This window comes from Natator depressus, chromosome 19, assembly GCF_965152275.1.
Source record: "Natator depressus isolate rNatDep1 chromosome 19, rNatDep2.hap1, whole genome shotgun sequence".
In the NCBI taxonomy this organism is placed as follows: domain Eukaryota; kingdom Metazoa; phylum Chordata; order Testudines; family Cheloniidae; genus Natator; species Natator depressus.
In genome coordinates, this window is record NC_134252.1 from 3,999,155 (window position 1) to 4,020,369 (window position 21,215).

Sequence of the window (21,215 nt, forward strand, 5' to 3'; positions counted from 1 at the left end):
TTACGAATCCCAGTTTGCATTCTGCCTTACCCTCTCCAATGGGGAAAGATGCAGCAGAAGCAAAAGTATGCAACTAACTTGGTGGTGGGGGAATTGCTGATGGGAGCTTCTCCTGGCATAAGATGCAATAAAGGCAAGAAGTGAGTTATTTGTAATGGTAATTACGCTCTTCCAGTTTATCCTAGCACATAATTGTGTGGGCGTCAGGTTCCCACTGGTGGTAATTACCCTGGTGCGAAGTGGCACAATATTCAGACGTATTTTTTTCTTTCTTCACTGTAACAAAGTCCATTCTTATCAGCAGCTGGCAAGCCAAGATCGTGCTTTAGTGACCCCCATTTCCAGCCTGTTGGGGGGAACCATTTACTGAGGAGTGAATTTCAGCCTGGTCCCCACTCCTCCTTTCCATTCTGCCTTGGGAATCTTTGTACTGTCCTTCTGCAGCCTATGCTTCCCCCCGCCCCCATCTGCTCTCCTTAGTTTTGAGATTTGGACCTTTTCCTCGGCTAGGAAGGTTAGAATCGCTTGACCAACCCAGCCCATTGCTTCTTCTAAGCCACTCGCCTGTCTCTGGCAGTGGCCAGACATTTACGTCCTCCTATAACGTCTAGAGAAATGAGCATTAAGCAGGCCTAACCCAGCAGCCCTTCACCCCATACTCCTCCTGGGGCCAACCCTCCTCCCTTCTGCTTGATTCCCTTTCAGGTGGGCTGAGCAGGGTTGTAATTTGCCCGCAACCCACTGCACTTTCCTGGAGGCTGTCGGCAAAGGCGTCGTCCTTGCTGTCTTCCACCCCTCTGGATTCATGGATTCTGAGGCAAGAAGGATCATTGTGGTCATCCAGTCTGATCTGTATAGCACAGGCCCGAGACCTGCCCTGAACTGATTCCTGCTTGAACCAGAGAATTTCTTTTAGAAAAACTTCCCATCTTGAGTTAATAGGTGCCAGTGAGGGAGAGCCCACCCCAGCCCATGAGGAGCTGTTCCACTGGCTATTTACCCTCACTGCACCGTATTTCCACTCTGAAATTGTCAAGCTTCAACTTCCAGCCGTTGGCTCTTGTTAGACCGTGGGCTCTTCAGGCTAGCAGACAATTATCAAATTGTTGTTCCCTGTGGTAGCTACTTATAACCTGTGATCAAGTCACCCCTTACCCTTATCTTTCCGTTAAATAGATTGAGCTCCTTGAGTCGATCACTCTCAGGCAGGGTTTCTAATCCTTGAATCATTCTCCTGGTTCTTCTCTGAACCTGCTCCAGTTTATCAACATCCTTCCGAGTGCTGGGCACCAGAACTGGATGCAGCATTCCTGACACAGTCGAGATACAGAGGTAAAATAACCTCCCGACTCCTACTCAGTATTCCCCTGTTTATGAATCCCAGGATCGTGTTAGCCCATTTGGCCACTGGCAACTCATGTTCAGCTGATTGTACGCCACGACCCCCACGTCCTTTCAGAGTCACTGCTTCCCAGGATAGAGTCCCCCGTCCTGTAGATCGGGCCTGCATTCTCTGACCCTAGGCGTACACGTTTTACATTCAGCCACCGCGAAATGCATATTGTTTGCTTGCACCCAGCTTACCCAGCAGTCTGGGTCCGTGGGGCTGGCTTGTGTGTGGATGCCTTCCCTCATGATCTCTGTGCGGAGGCAGCCCTTCTCGCTACCTTTTCAAAACCTTTCAAGTGAACTGACCTAGATCTGCTCCGTGATGAGTTGGAGGACAAGGTTACAAGACCTGACAGCTGGAGTTGTGCTCACACCTAGTTCCCCCCGGCATGGCACGGGGAAACAAACGCAGATGCTGCCTGTCAAGCAAGTTCTCAGCTGGTGACCTGAGCAGGGGCCTCTTCAGAATCAAGAAAATGCTGATTGAGCATGTCAGCAGCACTTAGCCAGAGTGAGTCAGTGCGGTGTAAGGCACAGGTGAGAGGAGACCTAGTCTGTTCAGTGAACCATAGGCAGGCACTGGCAATGTTTCTGGGTTCCCGAGGGTGAAGCAATTGGCTGGGACCTTTCTCCAACCTTTCGAGCTTCAGAAAATCTTGTTTAGCTTCCTCATTTCTTCCCCTTGCCTCTGGAACAAATCTGGTTAGCACTCAATAGCCAAGCCTCATAACATCCCTCGTGTGGGTGGGGGTGGGGAGGGGGAAGAAACAAGGGGTCCCCCTCTTTTAGACATCACAAAACTAGAGTACATAAGTGATCTACCTAACAATGGGGGCTAGCGGCAGAGCTGGGATTAGAACCGACGCCCTCCTGGGTCATGGGCTGTGCTGCTCTGGAAATGCCACGTGCAGAATAATCAGGTGTCTGTGATGAGCTGACCTCGTGGGGCCTCTCGGCCTGCATTGCATATGTGAAGGGGTTCAGAAAAGCACTTCAGTTTGCAGGGCTGATCCCAGCCTCTTGAGGTTCCTTCCAGCCCTACATTTCTAGGACTCAGGTGAAGTACCCAACTTCCAGTTACTAGCCCAGGAGGGCTGGTTGTGTCACTGGGGTCCACTCCTCACTTCTTTTTTTAGCTCTGCCCGCATGGATTTCCCAGGCACTCTCATATCATCCATCAAAGCTGCTTCTCTGTCCCAGAGAAGCTCAATGAGACATCCCCGCGCCCCTGGCAGATTTGGATGCAGCTCTCCACGGCGCTCAGCTCAGGGCGGGTCTCTCCTTGGCTTATGCACCGCCACCGTCCTGCTTGGAGCTGGGTTTCTTATTCCCTGCTAGGCTGCACGAATGCAGCTGCTCTCCATCCCCACCAGTGGCAGGCTCCATGTGGCACCCGTGCCTGGGAGGGATGAGCGTGGTGTTGAGAGGCAGGGCTGGGCTTGACATGCCTGGCTGGGGAGCGGGGGCAGGAAAGCTTGTCACTGGAGGCCGTGGCTGCGCTGCCGGGGGGGGCACCCGATCCTCACCTTACCAGCGCCTGCGTGCGCTCCTCAGCGACTTCCCATGTGCAGGGCCGGGCTCTTCTCAAAGCCCTAGTGACCCTCATCTCCCCCTCCCAGGAAGGTGCGGCACAGGGGGGCTGATTCTCTAGCTTCACCCTGGCACGGCCCCGCTTGCTCTGCTCCGGATATCCAGGCAGGCAGGTGGGAGGGAAACGGCCTGTTAGCTGGGCCCTGTGACTGTCCCTGAGCAGGGCCTGTCTGAAAACGGGGGTTGGATCAAAGTTTGTATCCAAACCCCAAACTCGCCCAGTGTGCACACGCCGGGGCCCGCCGGGCTCTGCTGGCATCGGACCCTGCCCGCTGCAGCTGTGCCCCTTTCCCCATCCCCAGCAGGGCTCCAGCCTGAAAAGGGGCACAGTAAGGTAACCCAGCCAGTTCTGAAACAACCAGCTCACACTCAAATGCTCAAACATCCCCCCATTGACCACTGAACACACCAGCCGTTTCCGCACTCCCTCGGAGGTGCGGGCGTCGGGGGTTAAAAAGGGATTCTGCCCCATGGGTGGGGGGTGTGGCCCTGGGGCCTGTGGCAGGGCTGTAAGGGGGCGAGTTCAGGGTCAACCCCCACGCTGCTCCAGTGAACCATGGGGTCCGGATCTGAGCTAGTTGGGGTTCGGAGGCAGCGTTTCAAGCTGTGGGGCGAAGAGCAGGAGCCCGGAGTGGAATCCACACGGGAGCAGTACTGGCCTCCCACTGGGGACGCAGCCACCTGAGCTCCCTACCCGCTTCCACCAGTTTTCCGGGGGTGGTGCAAGGCGCAGGCGCCCATCTGCGCCCCCTGCTGTGACCTGGGGGGGCTCAGAGCATGTCCCCGGCCGGTGGGAATTGGGGCATCTCGGGGCAGTGCATCAGGGCGCTCCGCTCCCAGCAATCCAGCTGAGGGCACTGGGCAAAGGGACACACGGGAGACCCAGGGCGTGGGAGCTGGAAGCCTGGCGCACGAGATGCCAGGAGGGTGGGCCGGGAGCAGGGTTACATGGAGGGTGATTCTGGTCTCCCTCCCCAGGGAGTGGGTTCCCCTGGCTTTGCGCTGGAGCAAGGGAGATTCGATGGGGGGCTGGGGTGTGTAGGGAGCTGCAAGGGGGCATAGCGAGCTATAATCGGCCTTGCAAAGCCTCCCCAGCCTGCCTCATTTCTGGGGGAATGAAAGACCGTGGCCATCAGGGTCAGGGCACTGAGGAATCGGCCCCATCCTGCCAAGCCCCTGCCTTTGGCCAGTCTGCTCTCCAGGCCTTTGTTCCCTCAAGTCCCAAAGCTGCCCTGTCCACTGGAGAAGTCGAACCCCATGGCCCCTTCCAACTGTGGCAGAGTCGGGGGGGATGAGGGGACCTCTACTTCCGCAGTCCCCATGAGGGTGAAGGTGCAGGACCCCCCCCCCCGCAACCTGGATTCATTACAGGCTGGGGCGAATGTTCTTGCTCAGGGCTCCTCTTCCCTGCCGCTGGCAGCTCTTTACGAGAAAATTACAGAGCTGTCTCGCAAAGGCCAGGCCTTGCTTTGCTTCATTCAGCTAATTCCCCGGCATGAAAGCCCGCACGGCGCATAATAACTGGGGCTCCTCTGCTATTTTGACTCCGATTTAAATATTGCAAACATGTCGGTAAGACGATTTGCTCGCTTCCTTTAGCGCTAGGAGATGATGCTTCTGCTCCCTCCTGCCTCGGCTACCTCCTGCCCCAGCCCCCCAGCTCAGCCAGGGCACTGCAGGAGATCACAATAAATCCATGGCCTGATTCTTCAGTGGGCGTGAGGGGAGCACAGCTTTCTATTCTCAGTCATCATCCGGATTGCAAGAGCACCTAGGAAGCCCAGCTATGGAGCAGGCCCCACTGTGAAAGGCCCTGTACAAACACGGAACAGAATGACGGTGCCTTTGCTAAAAGCAGAGAGGAGCTCCCCTTCCTTGCTCTGGTTTGGAGGACCCCCTGCACCCCACCAGCTCTCCTCCTCCTCCGTGAGCGTTCCCCCTCCTGTCTCAATCGCCTTTTCACCTCCAAGTTGATCAGTGCCCCGAAGACCTAACCACTGCCCCTGTACGGCACACATTGGCTATCTACTTTGCTCCAGACCCTGACTACTTGAACTCACAGAGAATCTCCATTAGTTGTCGGCAGTGCAGGGCTTATGATGCACGCGGGAACAGTTGTGATTCCATCCAGAAGAGGGCAGCAGTTTGTTTTAATGGAAACCTCATGTTTTGTGATAAACTTTGGCTATAGGAGTCTCCCCTGCTGACGGACCCTTAAATTCCAACATTTCCCACCTGAGTTCAGTACTCGGGAAAGGCGCTGGGTTGGCCGATTGATATTGTCCTCATTCTACAAGTCACCAAACTGGAGTGAGTCCGTGGCTTTCCGCGTACAGAGAAAGAACTAGAAGAACGCAGGTATCCTGGCTTCCAGTTTCCTGCTCTAACTACTAGGCTGGGATGCCTCACTGCCCCTCTTCCCTAACTCTGGACAGCATCGTCGATCCGTACGGAAGGGACATAAGTGGTCCGAGAGGACAGCCCCAGCGATTGGAGGCTTCTTCCTGTTTACAGAACAGGCCCAGCCCCGGCCTGGAGGAGTGCGAGGAATTCCATTTCCAGAGCCCATCTGGTTCTTCTGGGCTGAAAGCCCGGCCCTGCACCCCGAGGTGGAGGAGGTCAGACTGGGGCAGTCAGGAAACTATGGCCCCAGAGCCCTGCTCGCCTGGTGGCCTTTGGACGCCATGGCTCATGTTTCCGCTGAGTGGGCTGTTCAACATGCAGCTCTGAAGCTAGCGCCGCTGGGGAAGGGGCTCCGGTGCTCGGAGCAGAGTCCCCATCTGGAAGCTGCGTTGGAGGCCCTTATTCCAGGGGTTGCATCCGGGAGTCCCTCTGAGCCCCATCCAGGCAGGAGCCGTTCATTCTCTGGGTGCGTCTTCCCGGCGGCGGGGAGTGGGCATTCCAGGGGGGCGGGCTGGGAGGCTTAGACGTCCCCTCTGAGGGTCTCACGGCAGCAGCAGTGAAATCCATCCTGTGCTCTCCTGTCGGCTAGCCACTCGGCTCAGCTGTCCCTAATGAAGACACCACGCCCTCCCCTGCCTAGCCCAGGGACCCTCGTGCCCCTCCACACTCACTACGGCTCTCCAGATGGGAGAACTTGGATTTTCATCTCAGTCTTTTTTCCCATTGGTTTTTAGCCTGGGTTCAGAGACACTGGAGTCCCCTGGGCTGGGATAACCATATGCCATAGCCAGCTGGACTACTGGTCCCTCATCCTGCCTTTGGCTGATGCCTTTGAGGTGGGCACAGTCCTCTGTGCTGTGGCGGGTTCCTTCCTGACCCTTGCAGGGATCAGCCTATGCCCTGGAGCATGAGATTTCACTGCCCCTATTGGCCACCTATAATTGCCGGTGCTGTTAAGAAGTCAGAGAACCCAGCCCATGACCACGCTATGGAATCTCCTCTGGGTTTTTTGCTTTGAACTGGAGATGGAGCTGAGCCTCGAAATCTGGACCCAAATGTCCTAGGAGTCTGGGGAATGAACCACAGCTCCATGCAAACCATGCTAGTTAGTGAGGATCTTTGGAGGCCCCATTGTGCTAGGTGCTGTACAGAAGCACGATGGGAGACAAACCCTGCCCTGAACCAGGTCACCCAGCAGGTCACTGGCAGAGTCTCCGGAGCCCTAACCGCGCTGCGTCCCTGCGGGCTGAGCTAACGGAGTAACTCCCGTGTCTCTGAGTAGCCAGCTCCTGGCACTGCTGGGAGCTTCTGCTAGGGGAGACACGGATCGCATGCACTAAGCCGCTCTATTACACTTGCACCCAGGCGATCGAGGCCAGCTGCTGCGTCTGAGGGCAGATCTGAGCTCCCCCCAGATCTGGGGGCGGTTCTGGGCCGGAGCCTCTCCTGTAAACGTAGCCGAGCAGGGCAGCCGCGTCGGCATGCGGCTCGAAGCCTTGCTGCGTAGCGCTCTGCTTCTCACGGCATGCTCCTTCCCTGCGGCACGGCACGCCCTCGCTGCTCGCTCACGCTGGGTGGGGGGTGTTGGAAGCAGCAGCCGTTTTAATAAATAAAGAACGAGGATTCATTAAGGCAAGAGGATGGGCCTGATCCTCCTCTCGCTTTACACCACGCTCACGTCTGTGGGAGTCCTCCGGGCCCGATCCTCCTCTTGGAACCCCTGGCGACCTCCGTGGGGCAACTTGGGAATGGATGTGCCAGGAGGCCTGCCATGCGACATCTCCCTGGGAGGACAGCTGCCTTTTCTTTTAACAGGCTGCAGCTAGGGAGCTTCAGATGGAGCAATTAGGGAGCCTCATTAGTGCAGGAGTCGGACTGGGAGGGAGGGAAACGGGACCGAGTGATCCAGCCGTGAGGATGGCAGAAAGGCAAGTGGAAAAGCTTATTAGAGGAGCTGTGTTCGAAGGCGGTTTCATTCTCAGCCCCCTGTGCTTCTTGTGGTCCTGTCCCTCTGGAGGCCTGTTCCATCACCCTCTGTCATCAAGAGACCTCACTCCCAGGGGCCAGGAGTCAGAGAGATCCCAGGGGAGCCTGGAGCCATGAGCGTCCCTCTCCTGGCATTGCACCCGCAGCCCTCCCGTTGTTCCGCCAGCCCCCCTCGTGGCAAGTGGCAGTTTCTCCCAGAGCCCGAAGGCGGAGCTGAGTCCCTGTAGTGAATCCCTGGCCTGAGAAGTTGTGTGAACTGGGGAGTCGTTCAAAGAGAAAATTCAGCACTTGGGAAAGTGAGAGAAGTAGCTTTGGCTAGAGCTTGGCATAGCCTGGGCACATGGGCACACAGCTCTGCCAAGGCACCTCGCTCCTGATCTGCAGCCCTCCCTGCAAACCCAGCCCGGGGCCGCCTAGGTACAGCTCTGCTGATGCACCTCAGTCCCACCCCGTGTTGGGCCAGCCCCTCAGCGGGTGTAAATAGCAGTGGAGGTAGTGGACCTGGGCCGATTTGCATCAGCTGAGGATCCCTCCTCCTGGATTTTGCCTGAAGATTAGGAATCAATTTTCTGATCCCATTTGCCCACCCCTAGTGTCAAGCCATGCTTGGGTCAGAACCACAGTGTGGCTCTGTGATGAAGTGGGACTGTTCTTAATGTTTCCTCTGAATACTGTAGGGGTGCCTCGGTTTCCCCTGTGCATTTCTTAAGTCTCTAGGGGGTGGGATAAGGGGGTGTAATTGTTGCAGAGCAAAGGGCCAGTGTACATAAATGGCCGACACTGTGTCTCCTGGCAACTGATGGCCTGGGCCCTTCCCCCCGGAAGGTGAGAGCTAAAGGGTTGGAGAACAAAGGAATCTGGTGACTTCCTGGCCCGGGAAAGGGACTAAGCCCAGAGGAGGAGGGGGTGGAGAGTGAGTCAGATGGGGGCTGGCTGGGGACATGGAGTGAAGTGCAGACGTGGTTGTCTGGCTCACTGCCCCCCAAAATGGACCCGGCTGAGGGGTCCTGTTCTCTGTACCTACAAACTCTGTGTTAGACCATGTTCCTGTCATCTAATAAACCTCTGTTTTACTGGCTGGCTAAGAGTCACGTCTGACTGCGAAGTTGGGGGGCAGGACCCTCTGGCTTCCCCAGGACCCCACCTGTGTGGACTGGCTGTGGGAAGTGCACGGAGGGGCAGAGGATGCTGAATGCTCCAAGGTCAGACTCAGGAAGGTGGAAGCTGTGTGAGCTTCTTGCCCTGAAGACAGTCTGCTCACAGAGAGGAGCCTTCACCAGAGTCCTGACTGGCTTCGTAGGGAGCAGTTCCAGAGCATCGCCCGGGGACTTCGTGACAGGCTCTGAATCTCTGTAAACAACTGCAGTGTGAACGGGCTCCTCCCTTCATGTTACGCCCTTGATCTGCATCAGACTCAACTCCCTCCACAAGTTACCGCAAATGAGATCTAAGCGGCTGAGGAAGGTGGCTGCAGCTAACAAGGGAAGAAGCCGGCTTCCAATCCTCCCCTTCACTCTCTAGGAAAAGCCACCTCTTTTGCAATTACCTTTGTCTCAAGTACAGTCTACCTTTCCTAACGTATGATTTGAAGACAGGTTGCCCTAGGTGCCCTTGCTAAATATGCTAACAAGAGCGCTAATGACGCCTGTTAATTAGCCAAGCTACGCTGGAGAATAAGTAATTTCCTCATTTATAGTCATAACAAAGCCAGCCCTCTGACGGGTTCTAATGAGGTAAAAAATACACACGCAATCCCCCATGCAGACCCCATCGTGCGTTCTCGTGTCTGGGATGCAGGCTGTTGCCGCGTGATGGAAGGAGGCCACGTGAATCTCACACTCTCTAATGCAGAGCTGCTCTCTCAGCACCTTCAAGGGGAGAAGCTGGACCCAAAACAGTGGGGCTGGCAGATATTCTGGGTTCCCCTCACTCCCCCATCATTGCTGCTTAGTTTTTAAACGCCTCCTTCTGCATTTTCCTTGTTGTTAGCTGTTTTAAGCGTCTTCCCTGTGCTGTCTCCCGGCAGCTCCAGTTCGTAGAGGTTTAGATTTTCAAGCCAGAAGGGGTCGTTATGAGCGCTTAGGCTGACCTCCTCTCTGACCCAAGCCATGGACCCTCACCCAGTAATTCCTGCATCGAGTCTGCAGCATTGGTGGAGCTACAGCATATCGCTGGATTTAAAGACTTCAAGTGACGGAGGCTCCACCGCATCCCTCGGGAAGTTGGCCCAATGGCTAATTAGCCCTCACCGTTCGAAAACTCGGTCTTATTTCTCTGGCTTCTGCTTTTGACCACTGGGTCTCATTCTGCCTTTTGCTGCTAAATTAAAGAGCCAGCTGCTATCCGAGATCTAGGAACTTGTAGACTGTGATCAAGTCACCTCTTAACCCTTCTCTTGGACACGCTAAAGAGATGGCGCTTCTCACGTCTCTCGCAGGGAGGCAGGGTTTCTCTTAGCTCTTTTCTGAACCCTCTCTGATTTGTCAGTATCCTTTCAGAAGCGTGAATGTCTGGCCTCCGAGCCAGCCGAGCTGGTGATGGTCCCAGGGTCCGGGTTTCAACCTTGGATGCCCCGAGACCTCTTTGGCTCCTCAGCTCAGCAACTAGGCTCATAGGCGGAGCTGGTCCCCTTTGGAATTAATGGCTTTTAAAATCTCACTCAGAAACTCTTCATATTAACAAGTCAGCTGAGTGGCCAGGTGTACTGGTCAGACGGGGCCTGTCCTGCTTGCTCCCTGTAGCTTTCAGTCTCTGGTTAGCTGCTGTTAGGACAGGGAGCGGATCGAGCCGATAGAGAGCGGGACTTTGCAGGACTGAAGGGTATTGGCAGAGCTGTATGGGAGGCCAAGGCTGGAATAGCAAGAGGAGTTGCAGGGCAGGTGAAGGGGCATTGGCAAAGAGTGTGTGGGAGAGTGTGTGGGAGTCCATGGCTGAAACAGCAGGGGCTGAAGTGGGTCAGGAGGAGGGGCATTGGCACAGCTGTGTGTAGGGAGCGCTGGACTGGAACAACAGGTGGGGTTGTGGGTCAGCGCTGAAGGCCATCAGCAGACCTGGGTATGGGGCACTTTGCATTTGACTTTTATAGCCACGCAAAACAGCTGAGTCAAGACACTTCCGGCAGCTTTCAAAAGCCATTGTAAAAAAAATGTTCTTTTGGCATCTGAATGGATTCGTCCAACTCGTGCTTTATGGCGCTCCTAGCTGTCGAGCGGCGTATCCGTAAGCTATTGCCACTGCAGTCCAGCTGTCCAGCCCATTCCGGGGGAGGCTGGTGTCCGTCCGTCTGTCTGCCGAGAAGATGTGTTGCCATGTGGCTTTTCTTCCCCTTTAATATGGGTGGCTTAATATTTATTAATAATAATAATAATATAATAATAATTATTATTATTAATTATGATTTGTGTTCTGTAGGCTCCCACCCGAACCAAGCCCTGAAAGATCTGCTAGGGGAATAAGGTGACCTTGTTTCTTCTGGAGATGGTGCTTTTATTTTTTCATGAGCGGCTCGAACTAATCATTAAAAAAGGGTGAAGGGGAGAAAAGAAGCAATGAGGTTGACAAGATTTACTAAGCCAGTTCCCCTCCCTCAATTGCTACTGGGAAATATTTCAGGGTGAGGAAAAATACCCCTCCCCATGGGTGAAATTCACAAGACCCATGAGCGCAGAGAGATGATGTGACTTGTCCAAGGAGCCTGTAGCAGAGCTGAGGACTGAAGCCCAGTTCAGGGACTGAGCCATAAGACCATATTTCCTCACTGTTTTCCTGCTTTGGGAAATTTCTGCCTTCCCTTCTACTTTGCTGGCAGTACCTAGCCCCACTACTCGATCTTGCACCGTGCTTCCCTTCTGATCTGGTTCAGTAACTACTGGCTGAGTGGTTTCAGGCTGGGTTGGTGTTTGGATAGGAGGCCTCCAAGCCCTGCTGGATCAGTAGGATCCGTTTGAGCACAGAGCCCTAGTTTGGTATAAGAGGGGAATGGGACGCAAAAGCAAACTCTCCCTGCTTGTGGTCATTAAAGAGCCCATGCAGTGATAGGGTTAACGTAATCTTATGCCCTGCCCAGATTCCAATGGGGGTAATTGCATTCTGCTTCCTTAAATGCCCCTTGTAAGGGGTATTCTCCACCTCTACTCCTAATGATACTTAGCATATAGAGCACTGTCTACTTCAAAGCATTAGACCTCCATTAACTCCTGTGAAGGAGCATCACTGTTCTCAAGATGAGATGGGGGAAACTGAGGCAGAAAGGTGGTGAGTCTTGCCCAAGTCCAGCATTAGAACAGAGGGCCTGTGGATTTCTAACCCTCCAGACCACACTGGCTCTCAAGAAACTGCACATGCCTAAACTCCTGTGTACTATAGGGAGGCAGTATTGCCTAGTGACTAGAGCGCTGCCTTGGCATTCAGGCCTGAGTTCTATCCCTGTCTCTGCCACTGGCCTGCTGGGTCACTTTGCATAAATTACTTCCCCCTCCCCCATGCCTCAGTTTCCTCATTTGCACAATGGGGATCATGATACTTTGGGGATCAACTGCTTTGAGATCTATTGATGAAAATTGCTATATGAAAGCTGGGTATTATTATTATTATTAAGCAGATGCCGTGTCCTGTTTAACAAACTGTTGTGAGTGATTTGAAAAGTGCTTTGGGATCCTTCAGGTCGAGAGGCAGGGTATAAAGATACAGACACACAACACCTTTCATCCCAAACGCTTTACAAGGTATCCCTACGGGTCCTGCCTTTCACCCCATGGAAATGCAGCCACCTCTAGGATGGAGCGTGGCAGCTGTTTAACAGCATTCTGCAACATTACTCATCGGTTTAGGACAGGAAGTGAAGAACGATCCCAAATCCACTTGGAACTGCAAGGAGAATGGCAGGAGTTAGACTATAGTGATTCAGTTTGGCCAGGACATTGGGGTCAACGCCCTCTGCTGCTGGGAAAAGTGCCCTGGGATCCTTAGTGGCAACATGGGGTCAAGAGCTTGGTTTTACATCTCAGCCAAAACCCAACCCGAACGAAAGAGTTACCCAAAGCACCACTACGTCTTCCAGGAGTGCTACTGCAGGAGTGCAGTGGTTTGGGCAGTATGTTAGCAGGACTGCTGGGGCATTGGAATCGATATGGATTCAAGAGGGTACAGCGTCCCCTAGTGACTCATCATCATGCCCTATAACACCATGGCTTTTCCATCGGGGTCTCCCATACACCTACTGGTCTGGCCCACCCCGGGTAAGCGTGGGAGAGATGGAAACATCACAGCTTAAAGCCGCATCGCTGTAGGCTGCATAGATTGCTGTTAGGACTCCCATTGCTTCTGAGCGTTCTCATTGGTAACCACTGGGTGTGGCATGGAACAGCTGTTCCCTGCAGCCGTGGGTGTGTCTGAGAACGGACGCAATGCTGGGGTAACAGCTTTGAGTCAGGTGAGCACGTTGCCTCACCCCAGCCAGTGCCGACTCGTGCCCGTCCCTCACCAATGTCTAAGGAAATAATAATAATAAAAGCAAAGTGAGAGAAATGCCAGGGCCTCCTCAGTCCCCGGGAGACTGTTCAGTTCATGGCTCAGAGCCCATGAGACAGCCTGTTAGAGGAGCCAGGCTGTTTGGTTTGAGCCTCGTGTTGAATAAAATGCCCTGGGTACAGTTTAACTTTCTTTGCTCAGTTTCTTTCTTCTTATTGTTTGCCTGCTTTGAATGGGGAACTGCAGGCACTTTGATAAATGAACTGATAGGTTCCTGAGGTTTCAAGGTAGCTTCTATAAATACCTCTGTAACCTCCACTGGAACACGGCAGAAGTGCCATTTGGACGGCTTGATTGAAGATCTGCAGGTAGAATGAGGATGGATTGAGATTTCATATCACAGTGGGCCCTCTCTCTCTGACTCCTTATTTCAGCACATTATATGCCACGTGAGTAGAGCTGGTTGGAAAAATGCAGAACCATTTTCCACCGGCCGGTGCAGTTGTGATTACATCAAAATGCTTAGGATTAAAATTTCATCTCGGAGGAAAACCAGGGAGGGAGGGAGGGAGGGTGTGTGTGTGTGTGTGTGTGTGGAAAATGTTCTGACAATGTTGAAATGTCCCGTTTTGACATGTTGAACTGAAATCTTTAGATTTTTCACTTTGAAATGACTTTTCATTTTGATCGTTTTTTATTCTGTATTCTAGTATGTATTATAGTAGAACACTGACCAAAATCACAATGAAATGTTTCAATTGATCCAAAACACATTTGTTTTTTAAAACCAATTTCTTTTGTGGCGACCTTTGAAATTTTGGGGGTTTGTTGTGATTGGGAGTGAAGCTAGATTTTGAAATCTCAAAATCCTTTCGATTATAAGAACCACCATACTGGGTCAGACCTATTCCATCTAGACCAGTGTCCTGTCTTCCAGTGCTTCAGTGGGAATGAACAGAACAGGACAATTTATCGAGTGATCCATCCCACTGTTGTCCCGTCCCAGCTTCTAGCAGTCGGAGGCATAGGGACACCCAGGGTTGTGTCTCTGACTATCTTGACCTATCCTCTGTGAATTTATCTAATTCTTCTTTGAGCCCGGTTAGACTTTTGGCCTCCACAACATCACCTGGCAAGGAGTTCCACAGGTTGACTGTGCGTTGTGTGAAGAAATACTTCCTTTTGTTTGTTTTCAACCTGCTGCCTGTTAATTTCATTGGGTGACCTCTGGTTCGTGTGTTACGGGAAGGGGTAAATAGCTCTTTTTCTCCAAACCATTCCTGATTTTATAGGCCTCTCTCATATCCCCCTCGATCATCCCTTTCAAGCTGAGCAGTCCCTGTCTTTTTAATCTCTCCTCATATCGAAGCTGTTCCATCCCTTCTCTGCACCTTTTCCAATTCTAATATCTCTTTTCTGTGTGAAATGGAACGTCTGTCCTGTGCTGGCTCTGCACGGCAGCACAACTTTGGGCTGGGCTCACAGACCTGCCTTACTTGGAGCTCACTTTTCAGCACCCATAACTTCGCCGTCCTTTCAGATGTGACTGGCGGGTGCGGTCGGGTTTTTAGACTCGGTGGGCCAGGCCTTTGGCTGGTGTAGCTGGGCGCAGCTCCATCAAAGTCAGAGGAGCCGTGCTGACTTACACCAGCTGACGGGCGGGCTCATACATTCTGCCCACACAGAAAGGTGGGTACAGAGACGCCACCGACCCTTCTCCACGTGGGCAGGGTGAAGGTGGAAAGAGACGCGGGGCTCGGAAACCTGCCCAGGTGCCAGAGGGATGGGAGATGGCTAATGTGTCTGTCCTGTCTCCGCAGGGGACCCCGCAGGGATCATCCGGCAGAATGAGGACGTTCCACGCAAGGTTCTGACACCATGAAGGGCTACCATGGGGAGCGCAGCCAATCACAGAGCTCCACAGGGCGCCCGTGTCCCTGCATCCCAGAGGACTGTGACCAGCCCATGGACTACATCCGCCGCGGCCAGGAATCCAGGCAGTCGTACCTCTTCAGCCCCAGTGAGCCTTGTTCTTTGGATCACCGCTACTGCCCCTCTCGGAGCCCGGGGATCCCCGCCGAGTGCCCAGCCGGGCCCATGAGCCTGGCCGAGCCGCTCTCTGCCAGCAGCAGCACCTTCCCCAGGATGCACCATACCCAGCAGCAGTACGACTCCTGCGACGAGTGCATGGCGGCCACCCACCCCTCCAGCAAGATCAACCGCCTGCCCCCCACCCTGCTGGACCAGTTCGAGAAGCAGCTGCCGCTGCACCATGACGGCTTCCACACGCTGCAGTACCAGCGGGCCAGCACCACGGAGCAGCGCAGCGAGAGCCCCAGCCGCATTCGCCACCTGGTCCACTCCGTCCAGAAGCTCTTCGCCAAGTCCCACTCCCTGGAGGCCCCGGCCAAGCGGGAGTACAACGGCACCAAGATGGAGGGCCGGGGGGATGGGTACCACCAGCACCACCAGCACCACCAGTCCCGGCACGGCAAGCGGAGCAAGAGCAAAGACCGCAAGCTGGACTCCCGGCACCGGCCCAAGATGATGGGCTGGTGGAGCTCTGATGACAACCTGGACAGCGACAGCAGCTACCTGGTGTCCGGCCGGCACGCCGTGGACCAGGGCACCCAGTACTGCGTGGATGCTCCCGAAAGTGCCTTCAGAGACTTGACCTTGAAGAGTCTAAAGAGTGTGGGGGAGGGCAAGTGCCTGGCCTGCGCCGGCATGTCCATGTCGCTGGACGGCCAGACACTGAAGAGGAGCGCCTGGCACACCATGACAGTCAGCCAAGCCCGGGAGGCATATCCCAGCTCGGGAGGCAGCCAGGAGAAAGCCTTGGTACTGCAGGAGGCAAAAGCCAAAGACAGAGGCTACCATTACCTTCAGGTGAGGTGTGCGCTGCGGGGGAGGGCTGGCTTGGTTGGCGCGGTGGGGCGGGAGGGGAGGGCAGTCAAACCTGCAGGAGTCGATTGCTGGTTCCCATCCAGCCTGGTTGCAGTGTCTGGAAGTCACTCAGCCCTAGCACAGAGGGCGGTCATCATCAGCGCTGCATCTCCCAGCCCTGCAGAGAGCTAGCCAGATGCAGCGCTGAGAGCAGGTGTCCCTTCTACACTAGGGCTTGCAGCAATGGGAACGCCTGGTAAAAACACCCCAGAGCAGACAAGTCTCTGGATGCTCCTTGACCTTCGTCAGGGGCCTTCCCTGCTCTGCCGAGCCAACCCATGGGCTCTTCTTTTTGGGCTGGAGATCTGGGGATGAACTTCTTACGAATCCAGTTCCTTTGGCCTGGATGCCCCGCCGCACACGTCTCTCCCCTCCGCGCACACGACCCCCCATGCACACAGGCAGCTTTCGGCAATGGTGAATTGCAACCTCCGCTATGAGCCTGCAGCTGTGGGCTGGGCTGCCGGCCGGGCAGGCTGCTGTGGCCCTAACCCAGGAGTTGTCTCTGAAGCGCCGTGCGCTGTTGCACAGAAGCACGATGCCCCCGGGGCGTGGTCAGTGGCTGCTGTGCCAGCCTGTGATGCTCTGATGGGATGCCCAGGGGCAAGCTCCCTGCCCTGCATTGTGGCAGCATGGGAGCTGTGTGGCGGGGCGTGCGGACAGGGCTGGACTCACTGCGCTAGGCTGCGGTGAACCGTGGAAAGCTGGAGAATGTCCCTGTGTGGCTGACACCCAGGACTCAGGGCTCCCGGAGCTGCAGGTCCAGTGGGCTGCTGCCACCTATGGGCTAGAGTCCGTGGTAGCACGTAGAGCCCGGGAGTGAACGGGGCGGGAGGCCGGGACGGGATGCAGAGAAGCTTGGGGTTGTGGGTCCAAACGGGATGGTCCTGGCCTCCAGCTCCCTCCTGGGCTGGAACAAGGAAGTCCCAGCTGAGGGTCACCCGCTTCCCAGCGACATAACCGGTGAGACTGGAGCCAGGTCCTGAGCCAAACTCCAAACAATGGCCTGAATTATCCGCCCCCCATCCCTATGCAGGGCTGGACCCAACCCCACTCCCACTGCCTTCCACACCCCCATATCCCACCCTTGCCAACCCCCTACCCCGCACACACCCAGTGCCCCACACTTTGGAAGACTTTGCTCTTGGGTGCCAATCCCGCCGCTCAGTCTTGGTTTTGGTGTGGCCCCACCTACAGCCATGTGGGCAGCGGGCAGTCTCTTTCCTGCCTGCTCTCCAGAATCCAACCACCCCCCCCCCCGCCCTGCTTTGACCCACTTGACTGGGGCTTTGGTTTGCCTGGGGGTGGGGTGCTTCTGTCAGGGAAAGGACCACACCCAGCCAGTGCCAGCCTTCTCTGCTTCTCCTCCCCCAGCCTCAGGGCCTGCAGGGCTCTCAGTGGTGGGGTGATGCATCCCCCGCATTTCCTCTGCATTGGGCCTGTGGATTGTTCCACACGTGACCATGTGGTGCAAAGGGCAAACAGTCTGGACCTGGCACTGACTTAGGGTCATCAGTCTTGCCTCCTCCCAGTTTCAGTGGGGGGATCTCGCTGTTCTAGACCGTAGGGTATTTAAGGGGCCTGAGATGACTGGGTCCCTCCAGGTATCATGTGGTGATGAGATTAGTGTGAGGGCACTGCAAGGTGATACCATGTGCAAATCCTGGCATTGTTTCATCCCAGGATGCCAGGGCACCATGCGAATCCTCACACCTGGTATGCTTTGGTAGGTGCTGCTGGACCCTGGGAAACTGAGGCACAGAGCGGGAAAGGGACTTTTCCAAGGTCACTCAGAGAGACCTGAGGAAGAGCTGTGTGTAGCTCAAAAGCTTCTCTCTCTCACCCACAGAAGCTGGTCCAAGGAAAGACATTACCTCACCCACCTTGTCTCTCTCATATCTGTGACCAACCCGGCTACAACAGTACGGCCTACAGAGAGCCAGCGGCAGGAATAGAACCCAGGAGTCCTGACTCCTGTTCTCCTGGTCTGAAGACCAGGCTTCACTGCTTCCCCTGCAAAGCATGCGTTTGTCCAGCGCCGTTCCCCGGTGAAATGGGTCTGACTTTGGGAAGGTCACTGCCAAGCAGGCACGTGCCACCACCGCTCCCGTGGCTTATCACACTTCCAGAGGTGTCTTGCCTGCCTCTCCCGCTAACCGCAAGCACAGCTCGCTTCTGTCCCCCGCTCCCCTGCTGAATTATTATTATTTATTGATCTGGACTGGGCCTGTGGTGAGCTCCAGAGCACTTAGCAGATTCCCAGCCTCTTGCCAGTCTGGCGTCCGTGTCCCCGGCTCCCTCCCGGGCTGTCCCTGCAGCTGCAGTTCTCGGGGTAGCAGGTGGCTGGGGGAGGTGGGGGGTGGGCTTGTGCTTCAGGGCTTGAGCTGGGGTCAGAAAATGGGAGTTCAACTCCCTCCTCTACCCTAGGCATCCAGTGTGACCGTGGTCATGTCGCTTAGCCTCTCTGTGCCTCAGTTCCCCTGGTGTGAAAGGGGGGTGATACTGCCTCCACTCTCCCACCCCTGGTCTATTCAGATTGTAGGGCAGGGACTGTCTCTCTCTATGGGTCTGTACAGCACCTGGCACGCTGGAGCCCTGAGCTTGGTTGCAGCCTCTAAGTACAAAATTGAACACTCTACCCCACCCCTTCCCTGAGGCCCCGCCCCCTGCTCAGTACATTCCCCCTCCGTTGGTGGCTCGCTCTCCCCCACCCTCACTCACTTTCACAGGGCTGGGGTAGGGGGTTGGGGTGTGGGAGGGGGTGAGGGCTCTAACTGGGGGTTCAGGCTCTGGTGTGGGTCCAGAAATGAGGGGTTCAGGGTGCGGGAGGGGGCTCCGGCTGGGGGTGCGGACTCTGGGATGGGGCTGGGGATGAGGGATTTGGGGTGCAGGAGGGTGCTCTGGGTTTGTGGGGGCTCAGAGCTGGGGCAGGGGGTTGGGGCTTGGGGTTGGGGCTCAGGCTTGGGGTGTGGGCTTACCTCGAGCTACTCCTGGTCAGCGGTGCAGCGTGGGGGGGCTAAGGCAGGCTGCCTGCCTGCCTTCCTGGCACTGCGCTGCGTATGCCCTTGAAGCAGCCAGCAGGTCCGGTCCTAGGCAGGGGTGTGGGGGGCAGGAGGCTCCATGCGCTGCTCTTGCCCGCAGGCATCGCCCCCCCAGCTCCCATTGGCCGGTTCCCAGCCAATGGGAGTGCGGAGCTGATGCTCGGGGCGGGGCAGCGCACGGAGCCCCATGGCTCCCCCGCCTAGGAGCCAGACCCGCTGGCCGCTTCCGGAGCGCAGTGCGGTGCCAGGACAGGTGGGGACTAGCCTGCCTTAGTATCGCAGCACCGCTGACTGGACTTTTAACAGCCCAATTGGTGGTGCTGACCAGAGTCGCCAGGGTCCCTTTTCGACTGGGTGTTCCGGTCCAAAACCAGACACCTGGTCACCCTCCCTCTAAGCAGTACTGCCACACCGATAGCACGTAGCAATGTCACTGCCGTTGGAGGGTAGGGCAGGAAGCGAGGAATATGGCATCCCACTAACGCCAGCAGGGGAGATTTTAGGACGGTGAAAGGGGATTGCACGGGACGGCCCAGCACTAGGGGAAAAAGGGTGATGGGGCTGACCCTCAGTGACCACAAGTGGCCAGCGGCACAGTGCCCCCTAGTGACGGGGGGCTCGCAGAGACCAGGTGGGAGGCAGAGAGGGTGGGGACAGGGGGTGATTGAATGAGCTGGCCGAGAAGGGCACAGAGGTTTTCCGCCCTTCTTCTTAGTGGTGGGATCAACGCTCATCTTCACCCACGCACCCTGACGGCTGGCCGGCGTTGGCTGCTTTTAATGAGCGCTCGCCTTTCCAAAGAAAGCTCCCCTCCTCCTAACGTGTCTTCCCGAGAGCTTGTCTCTGCCAAACCACCTCTTCCTCCGGCTCTGGCAGCTGGAGCGGGAGGTCTGGATCAGGTCGTGCTGCTTTCAAAGGACGCCTTTGCTATGGCTGGTTCAGAGAGTCACCCCCCTCGGCTTCCTTTAAATGTGAGTCTAGAACCAGGGCAGAGCAAGGGCAGATACAGCATGTGGATAGGCATGTGTCTGCCCACAGAAGGGCAGTCGGTCTGTCTGTCTAGCTAGATATAGCTCTACGGGTGGGGGCGGGGGCATAGATAGCTTGGTGATGAGCCAGGGCTAGCCTTCACCCCGCGTGTGTGACGGGTGGTGAGAGCTGGGCATGTAGCTCCATGGCTGTCTACCATCCCCTGGGACTGAGCTCCTCTCCTCTCGGTTTGGGTTGAGTGGGATGGGATCCAAGACCTGGCTTGGTTCCCAGCTTCCTGCTCCTCCTAGCCTGCCCCCCGTTTCCCTCTCCATGGTGGCAGAATCAGGTCCAGTGTGTTACAAATGTGCATAGGGTCCTGTCCCAGCTCCCTTACGGAAGCTCCGCTCTTTAGTGCTTCTGCCTCATGCTCCTCTGAGCGATCCCCCAGCCCGCCCCAGTTCCTGAGAGCTGCTCAACAGCAAGGCACAGAGGGGCAGGGTGGAGCTGCTTGCTCTGCTCTGTGCTATGGGAGCCCCAAGACCAGGGTGATGGGCTGGCAACTCGGCGTTTGGGACCTTTCAGCGGCTACAAGGAGTTACTAGTGGCAGCTTGGTGACAGGGCCATGCCTCGTGCCATGTGTTTAAAAGGTTGAGGTGGCTGCTCTGGTAAAGCCCTGGGAGGATCACAGGTTCAGTTCCTGCACATGGCCTTGCGCTCCCGTGGACCTCCCCGGAGCAGGATCTGGGTGTGCACCTTTCAGCCCCTGCTAGGGGGAGGAGATGCTCAGCATTGCGTCCCCTCCCCTAGTCGATTGTAGGAGGGGGGCATAGAGAAGGGGACTTGAGGACATCGCCAGACGATGCCCTTGGGGATGGGAGTTAAATACTGAGGACAGAAGTTGAAGCCCCGGGTTTCCCATGACCTGCTGATGGCGCTAAGGCTGGTGGCATAGCGCACCCTAGTGCCACGCTGGGGAGCTGGCTCCATGCAGCGACAGAGGGAAGCCCCTCCTCTTGCTGAACCCCCAGCAACTCTTTCTGCATCTGCCTGAGTCTTCCCTGCAGCAGTGGTTCGGAGCAGCACTATCAGTCGCTGGCTGGGTGCTGGGAATCACCCAGCCTGCTCTCCTGCTTCAGCCGGGGCTCTAGCCGGCACCATCCACCCATGGGTTAACTCATGGGAGGGGTGGTGTTGGGGGTCGCTGTGCTTCTGGGAACAGGACTGGCTCTTTGATGGCAGCTCTCCTGTGGCTGGGGAAGGGCAAGCACTGAGCTTTGTAGGCCCTTGAGGGTATGTCTACCCTGCACACTGAGCCCGGGCTCTGACTCAGGTTTGAGCCACAGCCCCCCTTCCGTCCACACACAAATCAGTCTGACCTGGGTTAGCCAGCACTCGGGACCTGGGTCCTAGGATCCTGC

The 21,215-nt window shown here is 55.9% G+C and overlaps 1 protein-coding gene across 2 annotated transcripts in view; it reads left to right on the top strand.

The window, feature by feature from the left end:
• The window catches only part of DLGAP3 (DLG associated protein 3), a 138,206-nt gene that overhangs the window by 94,028 nt on the left and 22,963 nt on the right, over nucleotides 1–21,215 (top strand). For both annotated transcript variants that reach the window (XM_074934698.1, XM_074934699.1), the window contains exon 2: nucleotides 14,658–15,726. In XM_074934698.1, coding sequence (XP_074790799.1) covers nucleotides 14,716–15,726 — 1,011 coding nt within the window. In that variant the 5' untranslated portion in view covers nucleotides 14,658–14,715. The remainder of the gene's footprint in view (nucleotides 1–14,657; nucleotides 15,727–21,215) is intronic.